Source organism: Cynocephalus volans, chromosome 13, assembly GCF_027409185.1.
Source record: "Cynocephalus volans isolate mCynVol1 chromosome 13, mCynVol1.pri, whole genome shotgun sequence".
NCBI lineage: Eukaryota > Metazoa > Chordata > Mammalia > Dermoptera > Cynocephalidae > Cynocephalus > Cynocephalus volans.
The window spans coordinates 5,006,301-5,029,488 of NC_084472.1; the positions used below are offsets into that span (position 1 = coordinate 5,006,301).

At 33.8% G+C, this 23,188-nt stretch overlaps 1 protein-coding gene across 1 annotated transcript in view; it reads left to right on the forward strand.

The window, feature by feature from the left end:
- Positions 1-23,188, forward strand: part of NDUFV2 (NADH:ubiquinone oxidoreductase core subunit V2) — a 31,291-nt gene that overhangs the window by 4,234 nt on the left and 3,869 nt on the right. Inside the window, exons 2-7 of the mRNA XM_063077084.1 lie at positions 11,712-11,777; positions 13,129-13,191; positions 13,274-13,390; positions 16,592-16,760; positions 18,250-18,359; positions 20,191-20,267. Coding sequence (XP_062933154.1) covers positions 11,712-11,777; positions 13,129-13,191; positions 13,274-13,390; positions 16,592-16,760; positions 18,250-18,359; positions 20,191-20,267 — 602 coding nt within the window. The remainder of the gene's footprint in view (positions 1-11,711; positions 11,778-13,128; positions 13,192-13,273; positions 13,391-16,591; positions 16,761-18,249; positions 18,360-20,190; positions 20,268-23,188) is intronic.

Below are 23,188 nucleotides of genomic sequence, written 5' to 3' on the forward strand. Positions count from 1 at the left end.
ATTCCTTTGCTGTGTAAACTAACATTCACAGGTTCCCAGGATTAGGATACGGATATAGGGAACCATTATTCTGCCTGCTACAGGCATTAACAGTTTAGGGGAGAGAGAAAATGAACAAATTTTATTCAGTGAGATTCAGTAGGCCACTATCGCAAACTCCAAATTCAGAACTTAATGTTAGAGATGTGAACAGTCTCCATTTCAAAGATGTAAATAGTTGAACACGTCTTTGGGCACTGTTTAGTATCTTGGTATTCAGTACATTGAGTAGTAAATTATAGGTTCATGGACTATGCAAAACCTATTGGGTGAAAGTCAGTCTGGTTTTCCAATGGGAAACCTTTTCGCTAGTTTTTGAGTCAGTTCATGTTCTAAATCAATTGTAGAAAATTTCTTTTATTCAACAAACATTAGGGTTACCATATTTACACACCTTTTGTTTGGTCTTGTTTGGGAAGGAGGAAGGCGGCTTTACGTGTGGGATACTTTTTTAGGTGTTATTTAACATTGTATGTGAGATATATGAAGATTCCCAGACAAATGCCCAAGGTCACACGGTAGTATGGGCCTGAACAGGGTTTGTTTGCAAGTCTTGCTATTTTTTAAAATCTACCTTTCCAAGGTTGCTCAAGTGTACTAAGGGAAATTGGTATGTATGGTGAATATTTAAATTTAATAGGTGCTATAATAATAGAAGGGCGTGTCAGTATAAGCAGATTAGAGAAGTGATTTCATGTTGCTTAGGGAAAAGAGATGAAAGTTCAGGGGCTTAGAAGAGGTTAACCTTGGTCATAATAGAAGAGTGGGAGATATAAGGTAGTGATGTAGATATAGATAACTGCATGTACAAGGACAGTGAAGTGCGTGGTAGGATAAAGAAGGAATAACCAGTTGTGGAAGATGAGTCTGGAAAAGGTCGCAAAGGCCTTGGTATATATCCTACCACAGTTTAGATTTTATTCTGCAGGCAATGAACTATTTTAAGTAGGTGAGTAGCACAATCAGATTGATTCTACCACTACCACCTCCAGTCCATTGTCATTTTAGGACAAAATCTCTGGAGATGTAGAGAACAATGAGATTGGAAGGCAGGGGACCAGTTAGGTTACTGCAGTCATCCAGGAGAGAAATGAGAAGAATTTTAAAAATGGAGTAGCAGGAACAACAATTCAAAAATTATTTGAGTAGAATAGGTAGGACTTGGTGACTAACTAAATTGATAAGTGAGAGAGAAAAGAGAACCCTGGGATGTTTTTCATGATCGTAGCTTAGGCTACTGTCTTTAATGACTATCTAATGTTGAATTACCATGGGGTTGAAAGAAATATTTTGTTACATCCTTTTTTGATTGAGGTGAGGCATAATTTTTAAAAGTCAGTAGGAAATTGACATAAAGATAGGAAAATGTAAGCATAAAATGACGTTTCTCTGCATAAGGAAGTGTTAGTCGGTTTCCCGGGGGATCAGTATAGTAGACAACCATATATGACAATTTCAGAAGTGATAGCATACAGAACCTGCTGATTTGTAGAAGTACTTGAAACATCTACAAATCTTTGTGGTGGAGAAGCAACTGTTTGGGATTAGACTGCAGAATTACGTAGTTATGTTGGTCAGTGGAAAAAATTTACCAGAGTGGGAAAAGTATGAATCTTCCAGAGAAAATTAGGAAATTTTGCTTTTATAAGTTAAGGTTCTGAGCTGTGATTTGCAGCCCAGAAAAGTGATCTTGTTATTATTAAGATCAGTTTAATGTACTGTAATAGTAAAATAGACATGTTAGAATACTTAGAAATGGTCAGTAGACTATTGGAAATAGAACATAATTTTATTCTTGTCTTAATTAATGTAGAAACTCGTGGAATACTGCACAGTTTTTAGTCCTCTTCACCTCAAGAATAGCAAAATGAAGGTAGAAAATGTCCAGAAAATGGCAACTAAAATCCAGTGAGTGTCTTAGCTCCTGTATGAGGTTATACTTTAAAAACTTTGACTACCTGAGAAGGGGAAGAAAGATTCAGAAAGGGGAAGCAAAGACTAAATGAGGAAGGGGAGAAAATGAGTAAATACTTGTTAACTCAATTAAAAATGGTAGCAGTTGATGTTTAAAGGAAATATTGTTTAATCAAATAAAAGAATGCAGTTTTGTTCCCAGGGCATATCATGGTAGTACCATGAAAAAAATTACATAGTTTAAAAAATACAGATAATATCATACTATGTTTAGGTGGTTACATTTTGAAAATGAATGTTCTTATGGTCTCATCTGTTTTTAAAATTATCAAGGCTCGCCGTTTGGCCTTGTTTCCTGGAGTAGCATTTTAGAGTTTGCTCTTTTTAAATTACCCATCCCATCTGGTCACTAAGAAGAGAAGATGAGAAAATGAAGTGTTACTGTTTAGTTAAATCAATAATGATAATAAGAATGGGTAACATTTGAGTACTTATAATGATACTATGCTAAACACTTAATCTTATTTAATCTTCTTAAGGTAGGCACTATTGTGATTTTATAAATGAGGAAACCTGGGTGCATGGAGTCATAGCAACTTGCCCAGGGTTATAGTAATTGGTGAAGATGAGACTGAACCCAGGTCCACTGACTAAAATGATGTCTGGGCATTTTATTTCTATAATTATTCTTATTAGAACCATTGAATGTTGCTTATATCCATACTGGATTTTAGATATCCCAAGAATGCTTTCTTTAATTTATGGTCAAGATGGCTGAAAGTAATCATTATATGGTTATCTTAATCTGTAATGTCCAGTGCCTGTAATACCTGGGCTGTTCATACTGTTTTTCTATAATATAAAATTTAGCCAAATTTTGTTGTTTGGGGAAAATCACTTACATTTCTTTAACCTGAGTTAACATTTTTACTTAAATTATCAATGGAACTATATTTAGAAGACATTTGCAAAAGTCCTCCTATGTAGGTTTGAAAATATAACAAAACTTAAATTTTTGTGGTTAACGCATATACTCAAGTCAGGAAAACTATATTTGGCTTTCCATTTATTTAGCTTTGTGATCTTGGGAAAGTTTTTCTCCCTTCTTTGAGCCTTACTTTTCCTCACCTGTAAAACGGGATAATAATACCTATCTGGTAGGCTTGCTGTGAGAGTAAATGAGTTACAGTATTTGTAAAGTTCATAGCATGGTATCTGACACACCATCAGCATTTGTATTTATGATTATCATTGGAATAGATTTCACAGTTACTTTTATGCCAGCATCATCTACTTTTTAAAATAAAATGAACTGAAAAACTTTTATTTCTCAAGGACTTTTTCTAAATGTAAAAATACCTACTGTGAGTGTATCATGGACACTTTTTGGAGAGCTTTCAGTTTTCTTGCTTGAGCTGGCAGTGGGGGAGGCTGTAGGTAACAAGCTAGCAGTGGAAGAAAGCAAAGAGGGATCCCATATCACTTCTGATTCACCAGGAGATGGTTCATGTGTGTGCTGTGACCCCTGTGCAGGTGAACACATGTCTTGTTGGGTTTAATCTGTAAATGTTAGTGATCGTCTAAAAGGTATATATTTCTTGTCTGACCTTAGTCTTGTCTTTCTGACTAATTAGGTTACTGATTCTGTCAGTTTTGTCTTATAGCTTCCTTGTCCCTTATTAAGTTCTCTCGGCTGGATGTGTCCCTTTATAATACAGATGTCTGATAGAAATGAAAGGTGAGCTGAGGTGGATACTATTAATATTTGAGCAACAAAAGAAACTCAGAAAAAAGAGTAGGGCCCATGAAAAGATCATTAAGGGATCCTATTCTTGGGGAGAATATAAAATTTTAATTATTGTCATTTTGAGCTATTGATGTTGGTATTGCAAATGATAGTAAAAGGAAGCTAATAGAGCACGGGACTTAAATTCAAAGGGCCTAGGGTCAAAATCCATCTCTGTCACTAATTATGTGGTATGGGGCAAGGTACTGTATCTGAGTCTGAGTTTCTCTAAATGTAAGATGAAAATAATAACCATAGATTTTTGAGGAGTCAATGAAAAAAGGTATGTAGAAGTGCTTAACACAAAGCCATTCAAGTTTACTTGAATCTAAAGAAAATGCTGCCACTATTTGCTTTCTGTAAATCTTCTCTGTTCTTTCTGAAACACTGTGAAAAAAGAATAAACTAGAATTCAAACCCATTATTAATTCTGTGCTATACATCAGGTTATGCTCTATTTATTAAAAATTTTTATTTAAATTTTTAATTGGAATTCATTGATTCAATTGGAATTTATTGAGGTACAGACATTTCAGAATCTAATGAGAAACTAGACTTTAGCCTGGGGGAGTGGTATGGGAACTCAGCTTATTCTTTGAATCAGTTCAGCCTCTCAAAGTTTTCTTCAAATGCCTCTTTATTCCAAAGTGAAGCAATCCAAATCACCCATTGATTAGTGTAAAGATGTTAATTCAAACTTTTCATGTTTTATTTATTCCTTTATTGACCTGGATACTACAATTAATTATAAAATAGGTGATATTCTTCAACATGCCAGAAACAGGGCAACTTCAAAAACAACCACACATAACTTGCTATGGATGAGTACATTTGTGCAAGTTGGAAAAAAAGGGCTAATATCTATCATTTTATCCTCACTATTTTGCTAGCTTCTTTGCTTCTTTCATTTTATTTATTTATTTATTTGTTTGTTGGTTTGTTTGTTTGTTTATATTTTTTGGTGGCTGGCAAGTAAGGAGATCCAAATCCTTGACCTTGGTGTTATTAACAGCATGCTCTATACCAAGTGAGCTAACTGACCCTCCAAACATTTTTCATTTTATAAGTATTATCTGAGACCTTTGCCAACAATTTTGTAGAGGTCGGCTTCAGACATTAAAATTAAGTTGCTTAATACATACTGCATGTGTATATATTCAGGTTTTCTCCAAAAATAGAAGGGAAGAGTAGCAAGGATTAAAAAAAAATTTAAATAACTTTCATTCTACTCTCTAAATAGGAGCATTGTAAGCCAAAGAGGTAGGCCTTTGCATTTCTAATCTGTCTCCCCGTATATGGATGCCTGATTTTCTTCTTTAAACCTTGGTTTCTTAGATTTACTCTTCTCTTTTAGGGCTCTGATGTCATCAAATAGTTCTGTTCAGGTAGCTAACAATAAGGTCATGGCCTTTGTAGTCACATGGTCCTAGGATATAATGGGAGTCCTGCCAATAATTAGTGATGTAAGCTTGAGACGTTTTTATAACTTGTTTATACTTCTGTTTTCTGGAAATAATACCCACCTTGCAGGAATGTTGTAAGAAATAATGTGTAAAAAGCTTAGCACCTGACAAATAGTATTTCTAATAATAATAATGATAGGGATAGGTAACACTAATACAGTACTTAACAGCATTAAGCACTTTACATAAAATGTTTCTTTTAATCCTCTCAGTAACCTATGATGTGTACATACTTTTATTCTAATCTTACAGATGAGAAAACTGGCTCTGAGGGTGGGCTTTTAACACTTTGCTATATTGTTTCTCTATACATAGGTATATATTCCAATTTCAGGGGTAGTAGAATGTGCAAAATGTGTTTTTTTAGAAACAATGAAATCGTCACTTCTTATACTGGAACATATTTGGTGTTGGTCCTCTTTCACACCACAACCACCATCAAAACAGAATTTTAAGATTAGTATGGTGACATTAGACAGGATGTTTTAAATTGAGAAAGGGGTCAGTCACAAGACTTACAGTAATGCACAGACATGAAATAATATCTGAAATAGTGGCAATAGTAAGACGGAAAGGACTAAAGACTATTAGTTTTTAAAAGCTGAAATGTATATGTGGCAAAATTCAAATAGGAAGGATATCTATTATAGTTCAGTATAGAATATGATATATAACAGTACAGAGTAGGGATACAAAGATAGATTTATGGTAAAAATATGTTGCTTATATTACATACTGCAGTAAAGAACAAATTTCTTTCCCATTCCAGATCCTTTGTCCCCTTCCCTACAGACAGTCACTGTCACTGGTTTCTTTTATATCTCTATATTCAGAGATATTTTGATATAGAAAAATCAGTAGGACATGGAAACTGGCATATATCTAGATTTTATTGACTTTCTTGTTAAGAAATGAAGGGTCTGAGATTTTACCCTACTTGCAAGCTAACAAGTTAACCTGCCTCAGTTTCATGAATGCTGGCAGAAGACTCCTGGGTCAGAGACAAAGACTATAACTCATGGCACAGCAGGCAGCATGAGCTTCATGATCACGTTGGTTCCCCTTGACACTCAAATCCCATGGGAGTGACATGGAGCAGCCCAGGTGAATGCGATGCATCACAGCTGAGGAACCCTGGCTGCAAGAAAACCCACCCAATCTTTGCCCTAGGGGGAGATATTTCTCTACAAAAATCCTTGAATAGATAATCTGGAACAAAAGTGCCTCCACTGACAAAATGTGCAGAAAACATACCTGTGGAAAATTTTCTACCACTATTACTTCCTCCCTCCTCACTTTCTTTAGGTAAAATAGAAATTTTTATGTTAATTTCAGTGGAGGAAGTAGATGGTGTTTTTCAGCCATCTAAAAATACATTAGAATTTCACCAGAAAAATTGACAGCCTTATGTGGGTATAAATAAAAAGTAATCTGTTCTGTTTTGACAGTGACTCTTTGTTAAAGTCAACTAACAGCACAATTTTTAAAAATAGTTGAGTTTTAGAATTCTAATTGTTTGAATCTTCATTTTTCAGTTATTAAATGTTTTATCCTTGTATCAGCTAACCAGGTGATAATGCTTTAACAGGTTAGGTAGGACTTTCAGAGAAAATTTATTATTTAAATCTCAAAATAGTCCGATAAGATATCCCTGTTTTACAGTTACAGAAATTGAGGCTTAACACAACTGACTTGTGCAAGGTCACAAGTTAGTAAGTGGCAAAGTGGTAATCTAAATCCAAATCTTCCCCCACCCCCCAAAAAAATCTGAAAGGCCTTAGTTTTTTCTAGAACTTAGCTGCTTTTTCCTTACCCTTCTCAATTAGCAATCTATCTTCAATGATTTGGACTTTTAAACACTTTATTTTGGATAGAAATGTGGATAAGCTCATGTGCATATCCAGAGTACAGGTTAGCAAGTGAATTGCCTTAAAATGGATTTTCCAATATGAAGCTACATAGGCCTAAAGAACAGTTTTCAAGATTATCTGTATATATTTTATTTTATTTTATTTTATTTATTTATTTATTTATTTTTTAAGTTTTATTTTGTCAATATACATTGTGGCTGATTATTGCTCCCCATCACCAAAACCTCCCTCCCTCCCCCCCTCCCCCCTCCCCCCCAACAATGTCCTTTCTGTTTGCTTGTCGTATCAACTTCAAGTAGTTGTGGTTGTTATATCTTCCCCCCCCCCCCCGGTTTTTGTTTTTGTGTGTGTGTGTGTGTGTGTGTGTGTGTGTGTGTGTGTGAATTTATATATTAATTTTTAGCTCCCACCAATAAGTGAGAACATGTGGTATTTCTCTTTCTGTGCCTGACTTGTTTCACTTAATATAATTCTCTCAAGGTCCATCCATGTTGTTGCAAATGGCAGTATTTGATTCGTTTTTATAGCTGAGTAGTATTCCATTGTGTAGATGTACCACATTTTCCGTATCCACTCATCTGATGATGGACATTTGGGCTGGTTCCAACTCTTGGCTATTGTAAAGAGTGCTGCGATGAACATTGGGGAACAGGTATACCTTCGACTTGATGATTTCCATTCCTCTGGGTATATTCCCAACAGTGGGATAGCTGGGTCGTATGGTAGATCTATCTGCAATTGTTTGAGGAACCTCCATACCATTTTCCATAGAGGCTGCACCATTTTGCAGTCCCACCAACAATGTATGAGAGTTCCTTTTTCTCCGCAACCTCGCCAGCATTTATCGTTCAGAGTCTTTTGGATTTTAGCCATCCTAACTGGGGTTAGATGGTATCTCAGTGTGGTTTTGATTTGCATTTCCCAGATGCTGAGTGATGTTGAGCATTTTTTCATATGTCTGTTGGCCATTTGTATATCTTCCTTAGAGAAATGCCTACTTAGCTCTTTTGCCCATTTTTTAATTGGGTTGCTTGTTTTCTTCTTGTAAAGTTGTTTGAGTTCCTTATATATTCTGGATATTAATCCTTTGTCAGTTGTATATTGTGCAAATATTTTCTCCCACTCTGTTGGTTGTCTTTTAACTCTGTTAATTGTTTCTTTTGCTGTGCAGAAGCTTTTTAGTTTGATATAATCCCATTTGTTTATTTTTCCTTTGGTTGCCTGTGCTTTTGGGGTCATATTCATGAAGTCTGTGCCCAGTCCTATTTCCTGAAGTGTTTCTCCTATGTTTTCTTTAAGAAGTTTTATTGTTTCAGGGTGTATATTTAAATCCTTAATCCATTTTGAGTTGATTTTAGTATACGGTGAGAGGTATGGATCTAGTTTCATTCTCCTGCATATGGATATCCAGTTATCCCAGCACCATTTGCTGAAGAGGCAGTCCCTTCCCCAGTGAATAGGCTTGGTGCCTTTGTCAAAGATCAGATGGCAGTAAGTGTGTGGGTTGATTTCTGGATTCTCTATTCTATTCCATTGGTCAGTGTGTCTGTTTTTATGCCAGTACCATACTGTTTTGGTTATTATAGCTTTGTAGTATAGCTTAAAGTCAGGTAGTGTTATGCCTCCAGCTTTATTTTTTTTGCTCAGCATTGCTTTGGCTATGTGTGGTCTTTTATTGTTCCATATAAATGTCTGGATAGTTTTTTCCATTTCTGAGAAAAATGTCTTTGGAATTTTGATGGGGATTGCATTGAATTTGTATATCACTTTGGGTAGTATGGACATTTTCACTATGTTGATTCTTCCAATCCAAGAGCGTGGGATATCTTTCCATCTTCTTGTATCCTCTCTAATTTTTCTCAGCAGTGGTTTGTAGTTCTCATTATAGAGATTTTTCACCTCCTTGGTTAACTCAATTCCTAAGTATTTTATTTGTATATATTTTATTTTAAATGAAAGTACATGACATATCCTGGATTAATGAGAGAGAGATCAAATATTGATCCAAAATGAAAGTTATGTTAACTTAGAGATTGGTAGTATTTAATTTGATATACAGGGAGGATGGAAGGAGAAGTAGGTTTTATAGTGGAGGTGATAAGTTTCGTTTTTACCTGATGAATGTTTTATTTCAAATAAGATTTTTGTTTTTAGTATGTCATATTCATCCATGCTAAATAGGAAATTTGGAAAAGTGAGATAAGAAAATATAAAGTGAGTCTTTTATAATCTTGTTAACATCATAATAACAGATAAACACTTTTAATTGTTTATGGCCTTCCAATCTTTTCATTAGTGTCTGTATTTAATACAATTGGGATGATAATTTATGCTTTTTTGTTTTGTTTTGTTTAACCCTTATAGTTTCCACTTATGAATGTGGCACAAATACTTTGTTATTATTTTTCGGAAGTATTTTTGTTTGCTACATAATATTCCAATGTTGGAATTATTGATATTTGGTTAAAACCTCCCTATGTTGGGCTTTTAGGTTGCTTATGTTTTTGCTACAATAAACATGATAGTAACAACATGTTTTTATGTAAACTTTTACTCTCATTTTGTCCTATTCTTTAGGATAATTTTCTAAAAGTAGAATTACTAGGTTAAAAGATGAAAACTTTTTTAGGCTCTCCATACATCATGCCAATTTGCTTTCCTGAAAGGCTTTATGAATTTTTACCTAATGTATAAGCATGCCCCATTTCACCATACCCTCAACAGAATGCAATTTTTTTTTTTTAAGAAAAAATCTTTGCCAATTTGGTAGTTGGAAATGTTATTTTAAATTCCACGTTTTAAATTACTAGTAAATTTATTAACTTTGAATTTTGTGAAATTTTTGTTCAGGATCTTTACTCATTTTTCTCATTGATTTTTATACATTTATGATCTATTCAGGCTGTTAGCCTTTTGTCATCAAATGTGTATAAGATTTAAGAGTCATTAGCATAGAGCTAACAGATGAGAATGGATAAGCTCCTAGAGGCCAAGGATTTATAGAGAAAAGAATATAGAGGTTAGAACTGAGTCCAGAGGACAACCTACAGGTAGTGGCTAAAAAGCCAATAAGCAGAAAATGATAGGGTTCTAAAGTTAAGTAACAAGAGGATTGAGTACTTTCCCTGCTCTTAAATTAATTTTTCCTTACTTTGTTAGGAAATCTTTCTTTTCTCTCAGAATTTAGTTAAGTAACTCATGTTAATCAAAAATTATTTTTTTAAAAAATGTTCTTTTTTTAATATCTTCTCAGCTAAAGTGATAGCAGTGACTTCTAAATTTTAGTTTCAAATTTTCAAAGCTTTCTGCTGATACTGTTTATTATGGTATTATTTGGGAATTATGTAAGGCTTTATGTTTATTTCAGTCCAGGTCAGGACAGGCAAATTAGGGATATAGGCATAACTTTGTATTTAATTCACAGATTGGTCTTGAAGCAATTTGGAAGAAATTCAGTGAAAGTATAAAAACATAAAAGTGACTCCTTAAATATAAGTGTCACATTCTTTTTTAAAAAGTTATCATATATTTAAGACATAAAAATCATAAAGAATGTAACACTTGCGTATCCAACTAAGAAAACAAAACCAACATTGTTGAAGCCCCCTGATATCACTCCCATGTGTACCTATGTCTCACATTCTGTACCTGGGTCTTTTCTTGTTAATTAAAGCAAGTGTCCCATGTAAACTTATTTCTTCAGCTGAAATATTATTTGGACTTAGGGGACAGTTAAATATGTGATTGTGTTATATTACTCCTTTTACTTTTTTTTTTTTTTTTTTTTTGACGGCTGGCTGGAATGGGGATCTGAACCTTTGACCTTGGTGTTGTCAGCACCATGCTGTACCAACTGAGCCAACCAGCCAGGCACTCCTTTTACTTTGTCCTCTATTATGTTTGCCTCCTTTGAATTGTCCAACTCTTTGCCAGATCCATGCTTGGTTTAATCCAGTGTTGTGCCATCTGTATTAGTATAACTCAGAAATTGGAGGACTCCAGAACAGTGGTTAAATTGAGGGGGGTTGGGTAGAAGTGGGGAACAAGAGGGCAAAGAGAAATGAAATGCGACAGAAAGAATAATCAAACAGCTTCTTTCCAAAGCAAATGAACATTGTCAGTCTGCTTAGCATCATAAATAGCTTTCTGAAACTATTTTTATGGCTGGAGTTTCTGAACTAATTTAGTAAAGAGGAGGATACAGTTGACTCATTCGTGAAGAGTATATGACTCATTTGTACAGAATGAAAACATGTTTACAAAGGTCCACATTAAATGAAAGCTGTCATCCAACTTGATTCAGACACAAAGTGAAAGGCAGTAAGTTAGTGGTACATTAATTCTCCAAATGCATGCCAGGAAAGTGTTGTAGGAAGGGCATACAACTCAGCCGACCTGGGTTGTGGTCCTGGTTCTTCCATTGACTCTGTGTGTGACCTTAGGCACGTTAGTAACTTTGCTGTTGAATCTTCATTTCCTTATACCTCTCCTGAGATAGAGATGGGCAAGGGTGTAGGGTAGTAGGCCATATCTCTTAAGATCTTTTACTTCTATAAGTTGATTCCATTGTTTTAAAGTATTATGAAAAATTTCTTAAGGCTATGATTTACTAAACTTTCTTAAAATTTTAAATTCTAGGGAAGACATATAAGGAATTTGCATAAGACAGTTGTGCACAATGGAGCTGGAGGAGCCTTGTTTGTGGTAAGTAATTAGATTTGAAAATTTGGGTATATCCGTTGTAATTATCCAAAAAATCTTAAACACTAGTATCTTTGGTATATGCTGGCCATTGTGGGAATTTAAATATAGCTAATCGAATTTACTGCATTTCAAAAGATGTGTGGTTTCAGATTAAATTCTAGTTTAAGTTGAATTTGGTTCAAATTTAAATTGCCAGCAGGGAAACTCCGGGAATAAGCATTTATATTGTTCTTTGGTGAAATTACTGTGAGCCCTACCTAACCTGATTCTCATCACACTTTAAAAAATCAGTCATGTTGGCTCACTGAGGTTTCTGAGGCTGCAACTTGGGGAATCCCAAAACTCATGGATTTTATTTATGTAGTGAATACATAAACAGTTGGCTCTTTTTGTGTTTGGTTTTCAGGGTTTAACTGCAGTTAGAAATCTGAACTCCTCAGCTTAGTTGCACAATTCAGAAAAGATATGATAATGTATCCCCTTTTTCTGACAAGGTGCAGTTTCCAGGGATTAACGTAGTGTTTAAAAGCAATGTAGTGGGGCTCATGTTATAATTTAAAATTAGTGGTATAAGTAGTAGACTCCTGCTCTATGTTTTATTTTCTTTGTCTAAAAACATCAAATTGGTCACGTATTTGACATCATCGTCCAAAGTTTCTGTTTTCTTTCTTCTTTTGGTTTATGTCCTTTAAAAAGCAGAACTCTGAGCATGAACATATCAAGAGATTCAGTTCTGTATTCACCACACATATAAAACATTAATTGATGTAATTGTTAATCTCATTGTGACTCATTTGATTTCCTGTTGACATGCCATTTCTTGTCAGTTTTTGAAGAAGGCCTGTTCTGCTCTTCTAAGGAGAAGAAATAAAACTTCTTGTTGGCTGGTTTCTGTTTATGGAAAACATGTCCAGAAAAGATGGTGCTTTTGTACCAGATCCCTTTGCAGTCTGATACACTCTCTTTTGGAAAAATGGACTTATATGCACACTCAAAATTTTACGTCTTAGTTTCATAAGCTTTCCAATAATTGGTAATGTTTTAGTAATTATATGAGAAGATCCTGTTCTCTAATGAAATTGGGTAATACTTTGTTGTTTGATTTTTTGGTCCTAAACCTTCTCTTAACCTTTGAAGGATGCTTTCGAAAACTTTTCTAAAATTTTGAATTTTGCTAACTTTGGGAATCATACACATCAAATGTATGTTTAGTCATTCTTTTTGATGGAAGGATAGATTGATATATATCATGTTGAAATTAAAGTGGAGAGATTAAACAGTCAGTAATGCAGTGTTATTCACACTTTTGAGAGAATTTTGATAATTTTGGAAAACTTTTTTTTTTTAATAGCACAGAGATACCCCTGAGAATAACCCAGACACTCCATTTGATTTCACACCAGAAAACTATAAGGTATGACTAGCTTAACATTATGATTAATTTACAAAACAGTATCTTCCAGATTTATAAAACGGATGCTTTTTCTGTTATACAGAGGATAGAGGCAATTGTAAAAAACTATCCAGAAGGGCATAAAGCAGCAGCTGTGCTTCCAGTCCTGGATTTAGCCCAAAGGCAGAATGGGTGGTTGCCTATCTCTGCTATGAACAAGGTACTGAATTCATTTTTGCCTTAGTTCGAAGAGAGGGGAAATTGTGTATGGTAACTTCCGCATATAGAAATTACTTTAATGTCAGAATCTATGAGTTTGGAGCCTTTTAGTCATACATGTTTCCTTGAAAATTATATTGGTATTTTTGTTGGTTCCCTTAATCCAGAGAACTGAAGGAAAGCTTTTTATCCTTGCAGGAAATAGTGAAGGCATTATGGTGAAAGAAGGTTTTTCTTGTTTGTTTGTTTTTCTTTTTGAAGGAAATGGTCATAATAAAGATAAAAGATCCCAAATATATAATTTAGTGTCAAGATAATCTGAAATTAATATAATGTTTAAATACTAGAATTACAGAGAAAAGATCTATTCATAGCTAGTGTGAATCTTTTTAATATTTTCATCTTTGGCTACAGGCCAAAACTCACAGGCTTTAACAAAAATTTAAATAATTTGTGGCATTTATGCCACTTGATTATGCCACCTTGGTATCAACAACCTACAGAAATGGTATGGATGGCCCATTTTATATGAAGTTAGTTTGTTCATATTTTAAGATTCATTTTTGCTAATAGTTTTCAGCAGTAATCCAAATTTTGAGTTTATTCATATTTTATTAATATAATAAGTACATTTGTGTGATAATAAAGTGTATCATTTATAAAGTACTGTACAAAAACCACATATTATTTGATTTCTATGAGAATCACAACCACTAAGCCATGTTATATAATGGAAAATATATTTAACTTAGAGCTAAGAGACCTGATTTTTCTCTGGACTGACTGACTTCCTCATTGACAATAAAGGTTTTAAACTAGGCAGATCTCTTCCAATTATTACATTATGATTTTTAAGTGATAAAGCTGGGTCTGAATTCATTTCTAATTCAATGTATATTCTACTTGACTATCACAGAGATTTTACTATACTTCATTTTTCTTACCACTTTCTAAACTTCATTTGTCATAACTGTTAGGCTAGACCATCATCTTTCTTGGAGAATAGGAATGTCCTTAATTTATCTAATGAAATCCCAAATGCAGATTTTAGATTTAGTTTATTGATCTCTTATCTGCTTTGTACAGTACCCTAACACTGTGTGGACCGTTAGTATTTTTTTCTCTATGAAAAGTGTTATAAAGAAAGTTTAGTAAGGTACTATCCTTAGTAAACATAGTCAGGTGGTTATTTTTTCAATAAATCACATGTTTCTTTGGGAGTTACTTACATTGTCTTTAAAATTAAAACGGCCAACTTTCTAAATAATGATTTAAGTATATATTTCTAATCATAGTTTTATTTTATTTTATTTTTGGTGGCTGGCTGGCATGACTAATAGTTTTAGTTTTAGGGGTTTTATGGCAAAAATTTATGTTTTTAATAATGGCAAGCCTGTTGGAAGTGTTGCTGAGTGGCAAGTTCAGCACAGCAAAATAGAGTAAATAACAAACTAATGTGACAACATTTAAACAATATTGTTCTATTTAGAGTTGGATGTGGTGGGGTGGGAGAGGCAGGAAATAGGATATAGGGAATAGAATCAAGATTCTTTCCACTTTACATTTGGGGTTTTTATTTTAATGTTCCTGTCCACACTCCCCCAGGAAACATATAACCTTACAATAGAAACAAAATCCAGAAGCTCATTCATTAGTTTCTTAACTGTCACTAAGGTATTAGGGAGGTATGCAATAGAATTCCAGGGGGAGCTTTTTCAAATTAGACAGTCAGGGCCTCAACTCCAGATGTATTAAATTATTTCAGTGGTAGGTCTCCAGCATGTATATTTTGATAGACAGTTTCCCAGATTTGGAGGTGCATCCTTGGTTAGAACCACTGAATTAAATAGTACAACTACTTTGTCTTTCTGAAGTGAACCATGGTTAGACATTTTTTGAAAATACATTTCCTTTAGAATTACTGATATGAAAAAGTTCAGCGTGTTATCTAAAATGCCATTTAATGAGCGCTTCTTTCATGTCAGAACATGAATATATATATATATAATTTTTAAGAATGCCAGATAGCAAGCTTTAAAACCCGATAGATCAATGATATTAGGTCAGCTAGAAAGTTATAGCTAGGATTATAGTCATCATAGACTGTACGAGACCAGCCCTAACAAACAGCTAGAAAGCCTGGTTTTCAATAACATACTTGCCCTAAGAGAGGCATACTGAGATAGTGATCCTTTTAGTGCTGAACCCTAGGATGTCAAAACAAATAATTTCTATCAATACCTTTTTGTGAAGGGTTGGAAAGTACTAGTCCTTATGATCTAGCTTTTGTAAAGAGTACAGTATTGTTACATGAAATAAAAGTAGTGTTTTGGATTATTCTGGAGAGGGATGTGAGCACATGTGGATGTGTACATATAAGTATGTAGAGATTGAAAATTTTGAGTTTACATATCTAAATGTAGATATGTAAACAGATAAATGTATAGTAGTGAGATTTGATTTTCAACACTTTCTATTGCCATACCATTTGCATGCACTATACATGACCAATAATATCAAGGATTTTTGAAAAATTGGTGAAGAATTTTAAAAATCTAATCGTTTCCTTTATTAGGATTTGGCCACCAAATTTCTGCCATTTAGACAAATTTTTTGTGGTGGTGGTTGGCTGGCTGGTATGGGGATCCAAACCTATGACCTTGGTGGCAAAAGGCTGCACTCTAACCAACTGAGCTAACTGGCCAGCCCTAGACAATTTTTTCTTTTGAAAAATATTTTAGACATTTTTTTTGGTGGCTGGCTGGTCCAGGCATCCAAACCCTTGACCTTTGTGTTATAACTCCACACTAACCAACTGAGCTAGCCAGCCAGCCCATTTAGACAATTTAAATGACCAAATATAAGAGTTGAAATGATCAAAGTAGATATTCTTGATAGTGAAAGACTTACAAATTTAGAGAAAAAGAATTATCTTTTGCACAGGTAAGGTGCGTGGGAGGAGGAGGAGGAGGAGGAAGTACTGGAACACCATTAGCTGCTGGGCTCTGTGTGATATAGGTGCAGGGTATTTGCAAAACCTGAAGAGCACTTGCAACTGTCAGGTACAAGTATGTTTTCTGCTCCTGAAGAACTTTTATGTTTTTACCAAACTGAGGCAATATGGAAATTATACTTTTTATAACATATCTAAAGCTCAATTAATATTGTGTTTACCTTATTTTAAAATGTCCTAATATTTTAGGTTGCAGAAGTTTTACAAGTACCTCCAATGAGAGTATATGAAGTAGCAACTTTTTATACAATGTATAATCGAAAGCCAGTTGGAAAGTATCACATTCAGGTCTGCACTACGACACCTTGCATGCTTCGAAACTCTGACAGCATACTAGAAGCCATTCAGAAAAAGCTTGGTATGAATCTTATTGAATTTGTACTTCCCCAGTAAATTTTTGTCTTACTCTTTTTTGCCCACATTTATTTCTTCCTATTTTGTGTTCTTCCTTAGGTCTCAGCCTCAAAGCTGAGTTGTTCACCTTTTTTTTTTTTTTTTTTTTAAATTATTTTTTTATTTTTTGGTGGTTGGCCAGTATGAGGATCTGAACCTTTTCTTTTTTAATCGGAAAATTATGTTTTGATTATTGTGTGATAGCATGTAGTACATTAAAAAGTGACTATATTGTTCATATATTCTTTCAAAGAAGGCATGGAACAAAGAAGATATAAGCATAGTAAGAGGGCTTTGGGAACGGAAATTTGAAATACTGTAGATGTTGTTATAGCAGCATCTACAAAATAAGCGGGCATTTTTTCATACAAAACTGGCATTGCTGTGTTTATAACTACATAGTCAAATGAACTAAAAGGAAGTAAAATCTTTTAGTTTTGTTAGTGAATATGAAGTACTTGCATGTTATAAAAATAGTTGGGTGGTATTCAAGTATATAAAACAAAGCTGAAGTCAGCTCAGAATCCTACCACCCTTCCTCCAAGGTATACATTCTGATATAACAAGGTATAACAGTTGGATGTGTTAGTTATAGATTTGACATCATTTTAATTATTAAATACATAAATGTAATATATCTGCTTGCTTTTTACACTGTATTTTGGTATCTTTCTATAGAACAGGATGTATGAGGGTACTTCAGAAACTTCATGGAAAAACAGAAATAAAAGACACTGCGAATCTCTCCACAAACAACTTTTTTTTGGTGGCTGGCTGGTACAGGGAACCAAACCCTTGACCTTGGTGTTACAAGGCTGCACTCTAACCACCTGAGCTAACTGGCCAGCCCCTCCTTGAACTTTTTGAAGTAACCTTGTATGTTACTCATTTTTCTAATTAAGTTCCTCTGCAGTTTCTTTCACATATGCACATTTTTGCATATTTGTCCTATTGTATACAGGGGATGTTTACAAGAAGTAAAATTGCTGAGTCAGATTTTACATATTTTGAAATGTATGAGTACCCATTTTCCTCACATCCTTAATCTTTGACATTAAGACTTTCCTGAGTCTTTGCCAATCTGATAGTGATTGTGACTTTAGTGTTTTAATTATCACAATCAAAATGAAAATAATACAGTCTGATGTACTGCTATAGAATAACAAACATTGGAGATGAGTCCCCTGAAATTTGACTCTTTTTAAAGGAACAAGTCCACTTAGAAATCCTTGAATGTTATAATTACCTCTAAGTATTTAGCCAGATCTCACGAGTTTTGATAAGTTTGCATAATTTTTTTGTAATTATACAAAGAATTTTTTTCTTTTTTAAAGAAATTTAATGTTCTTAAATACTGTTCATATATCTCTGCAATATATTGTGGCTTTTCTTCCCTTTAATCAAATTGCTATTAAAATATAACTGGTCCTTACAGCGATCATTTATATTTTTAGGAATAAAGGTTGGGGAGACCACACCTGACAAACTTTTCACTCTTATAGAGGTGGAATGTTTAGGGGCCTGTGTAAATGCACCAATGGTTCAAATAAATGACAACTACTATGTGAGTATTTCACTTAATGTATATTGGTTATATGGTGTCATATTTAAAATATTTAAAATGTTTGATTTTGTTTTCTATAGATGTTGATTTATTAATTATTTATTTAGAAGAAACTGTTAGCATAAATATCCAGAAGGTTTTTAAGAAATTATTTTTAAACATTTTTGCGTGTACCTCCAGAAGTTAATAACAAATTTTAGAAACTTAAGTTATGAAAAACTTATTAATTTACATATAAATACAGAAAATAACCCTGGTGTAGTAACGACCAAGACTTAACAGTAACATTTTGCCACATTTGCTTCAGGTACTATCATCATCATCATCATCATCATTTGTAGAAATAAGCCACAGATACAGGTGAAGCACCCCCACCCCAAATCCTATTCTCTTCTTTTCATTCCCAGATAACCATTATCATTAAGTTAGTGTGTATTCTTCCTGTACATATTTTTAAACTTTTTCTATATACTTATGTGTATATATGTGTGTATACATATATATACATGTGTGTATATGTATACACACACACACACACACACACACACACACACACACACACATTATATTGCTCGTTTTAAAAATTTTATAGAGATGGTATCATACCTCTAAGTAGTGCTTTAGCCAGATCTCACAAGTTTTGATAAGTTTTGCATTTTGAGTTCTTTGACCTATAAATTTTCTAGAAGTGTTATTAATACACAAATGTGTGTAGTTTTCTAATTATCTTTTTTTAAATTGCTTGCTACCCTAGTTATATCATGGTTTTCATTCATGATGTCTTGTTAGTTCATATTTCTTAGAAATTTGTTCATGGAAATCCTTTGAAGCCTGCATTGAAGGTATATTCTTCATGAAGGGATTTACTCTTCTCTCTTGCTTCTTCCTGGAAGTACTGCTGGCTTTAAAAAAAAAAAAGCCCCTCTCCTTACACCCTAAGCCTCCCTCACCCCACAATGTGAAAGGTTCCAGACTAGCAGTTTTCTTTGAGGGACAGTTTAATTTCTAGTTTACCCTTATTTTGAGGGCATAGCTTTTTGAGATCTTAACTTTGTGTGTTTGGATGTCTCTTTTTAGACTCTCTTGGGCTGGCATGAGGCTTGTCCTTTGCCCCCTCTAGGGTCAGAAACCCTGAAGCCAAGTTTACTTGGCATTTCACTTGTCTCCCTGGGTTTTCATTGTGTTTTTGGCCTTTGGATATTTATTTCTTGATTTAAATAGGAATTAGAGAATCAAGGCTTTGTATGAAGCATTTTAAGTCTAAATATAGGAGCCTATGGACAGATTTGTCCAAGAGATAGAGATTCTTTCAGTTAGTAGTAGTTGGATCTTTAGGTTAGGGATAGATATTAGGCATCCTTATAAGTTACTACAACTACTAGTGCTAATTACTATTTGTACCTCACTGCTTCTTCAAGAGTATAGTGTTTATTGACCATGTACTTTGGCACTGTTCTACTTTATACATTTTCTTTTTTAATCCTCAAAAACACACTGAAGTAGGTTATCAAATAAAGAAACAAACTTGTGAAGGCCAAGTAACTTGTCCAAGATTACTAGCTAGTAAGTGATGGAGCCAGGATTCAAATGTAGATGTACTTCACTTGAAAGCACTACTCTGTACTGCCTCTTCAGCTACAGCTCTTGTTTCATATTATATTTAGTAGTATATGATATATATAGGAGTTATTCAGTTGTTGCTACCTTGGTAACTATCTTGTGAGCTGAGAGAGACATAAAAAAACTAAGTGGTATTAGGGATTTATAGATTTCAGCAATAGGAAGTAATTTTTCTATATGATAGTTGTAATTTTTTTTTTTTTTTTTTTAGGAGGATCTGACACCTAAGGATGTTGAAGAAATTATTGATGAGCTTAAGGCTGGCAAAATTCCAAAACCTGGGCCAAGGTATGCTTTTATTTATATATAATAAGTTTTAATGGCTTAACCTAAATTAATCTTTCACATAAACTTAATTTTCAAAATTTTATACCCTAAGATCATAGAAGCTTTGGATATTATCTAAGCCAACCTGTTATCTACAGCAAGAATTTTTTTCCTTTAAAACCCTATCAAATAATCAAGCTGATAGTGCCTTAATATTTATAAAGAAAAATTTACTATAAATAGTAATATGTACTGTAGTATAAAAGTTCATGTCTCCCTTTAATTTGTCTAAAGATCCAGTTCTGCCCTTTGAATCTACTCAAGATAATTTTAATATCTCTTCCAAATGACAGCTTTTCAGTTACTTGAAAAGCTTTTCAGTTATCGTGTCTTCCTCCTATCTTTTTCTCAGATTGAATATCTAGTTTTTTCATTGTTTTTCCCTGCGTGACATAGTTTTTGGTCTCACTCCTCTGTGGGTTTTCTAGTTGGCTAGTGAATTTAATGTGATACTTAAAACTAGTCACAGTATTTGAGATAGGTATACCAAGCAGTACAGAGCACTGTGGGACTTCCTCCTTTGTTCTAGACTTTATACTTGTAATAATCCAGTCTCATTACATTAACTCTTACTTCAAATACATTACACAATTAATTGCACTTAGTCAATTAGAATGCCTATATATTTTTCAATTTATCAGCTGTTTATCCAGGTTGCTCCCATCCTATAGTTGTTATACGAATTACTTTTCTTTCAATTATGAACTTGAACTCTTACTGCAAAACAAACCCCTATTCCACATCTAAGCGTTCAGTTACTCAAAATTCTCTTAATAGTAGCAGTTGTTTGCATGGTTTTATGTAGCTGTAATCTCTCTGTGAGTATCTTTTTCTGCTTATGTCAGATAAACTTTTCCTTCTGTCAACATATTTGTAGGCCAATATAGTATTCCAGTGTTTTAAAAGAGCTATGATGTGTTTGTTTGTTTGTTTTTTTAATAAGTCCCTGTCCTTCAGTCTCAGGAGTTTAAGACAAAAGACAGGCCTAATTTTTGATTTTTTTTTTTTTTTTAATGGTAACTACATGGGTTTATATGAGGGTACTTCAAAAAGTTCACAGGAAGTGATGTGCTCTTTATTCCCCTATTATAAATTTTTTTTTCCTAATTTTTAATTATAAATAACAATTCTCTGAAGTTAAATTACTAAGTCAGAGGGTATGAGTGGTTTTATAGTTTGCTCTCTAGAAGTATTCATCCATTGTTCTGGCAGACTAATAAGCTTAATGAGAAAACTTAGGTTAATTCAGGATAACTTAAGTTTAATAAATACTAGCTGGCCCATGTTGACTATTACTTTCTTTTCTAAGAAACATACACTACTCTCCACACCCTGGGCCTAGAGAGTTGAATTTACTTAAAAATGTTGGGCCATACTTGCTTTTTTAGGAGGTAAAACATTTTCATTGTAAAAAATCATTCTCCTTTATGGAGGCAACAGAAGTGAAATCTTTTGTTGTTTACAAAATTAATATTGTTAACCTTAGAATATTTTTCTTAGCCAGTGGTCCTATTCCTTATTCTTGCTTCTAATATAGAGATACCCCTCCCCTAAAGTACATATTTCAAAGTATTTTCCACAAGCTTCAGCTCTTTGTTAGGATTCAGATGTTTTAAAATAAGTTTATGTTACTCTTATGTTTGTACTTAAACCCATAATATCTTTCAACTTTTGAGTACTTTTAATCCAATATTATTCTCTTACCACACAAACAGATAGTTGCTTTGTCACTTTATTATACATTACATATTCAACATTCACATATTTTACAAACATTTTTTGAGTGTCTGCTGTGTGCCAGGAACTATTTTAGTTTGTATATCCAATCATGAACATGATAAAGTTTTCACATATCTTGTATTTTAGTGATAGAGACAAACCACTAATGTAATGTCTGAGTGATAAATGCTACAAAGAAAAATGAAGCAGGGATAGGGGAGAGAGAATGATTGGGAGTAAATTTAGTCAGGAGAGCCCTCTCTGAGGTGGTAACATTTGAGCCATGACCTGAATGATGAGCTAGAGGGAACCATGTAAAGAACTGGAGGAAACAATGTTTCAGGGAGGGAAAGAGGATGTATTAAGGTCCTGGAGGAAAAGTAAGACAACAGTATGATTGCAGTGAGGTGATCAAAGAGGAAAAGGGTGAAAGGGGTCAAAGATGGAGATGGGGCCCAGATATGTAATCTGGGTTGAATCCTAAATATAATAAAAAGCTCTGGTTGGAGTGTTTTTAAGTAGGGAATGATATGACCTTGTTAAAAATATTGTCTTAATTGCTATGTGGAGAATAGTTTAGAATTGAGTAGATGTGCTGGGGCTGAAGAATTATGAGATTTCTAGCTTTTTGGTTTGAGCATCTCCATGGTTCTTTTAGCTAAAATGGAGATTTGGGGTAGGGCAAGTTTGGAAAAGAAAAGTCAAGAATTTTGTTTGGACATGGGAAGTTTGAGATGGTAGAATGCTGATAGGTAGATATGAGTCTGGAATTCAGGGACTAGATTAGGGCTGGAAATACAAATCAAGGATTCATCAGTTATTATAAGTGGTTTTTAAAGTTGTAAGTCAGGATGAAATTATCAGGGATGAAATTAGAATTTGTTGTTGTTAACATAGGAGATACTATATTTTAACATTAATAAACAGGAACTAAATACCACAGTTAAGCATTTTCAACATTCAGTAATAATAGGGATGTTGCTTAGCAGTAATTGTAAACAGTTCTTCAACAGATTTTGTTGACAGTGTTCTGGATTTGAGCCAAAGACTTTAGAATTATTGGTGTCTGAACCTATTTTTATATTCTACCTATTACCTTTTATTTAAAAAGCAGACATAAATCTGTTTATCTTTCAGTAATTGCAGAGCTTCCACCAGTGGTG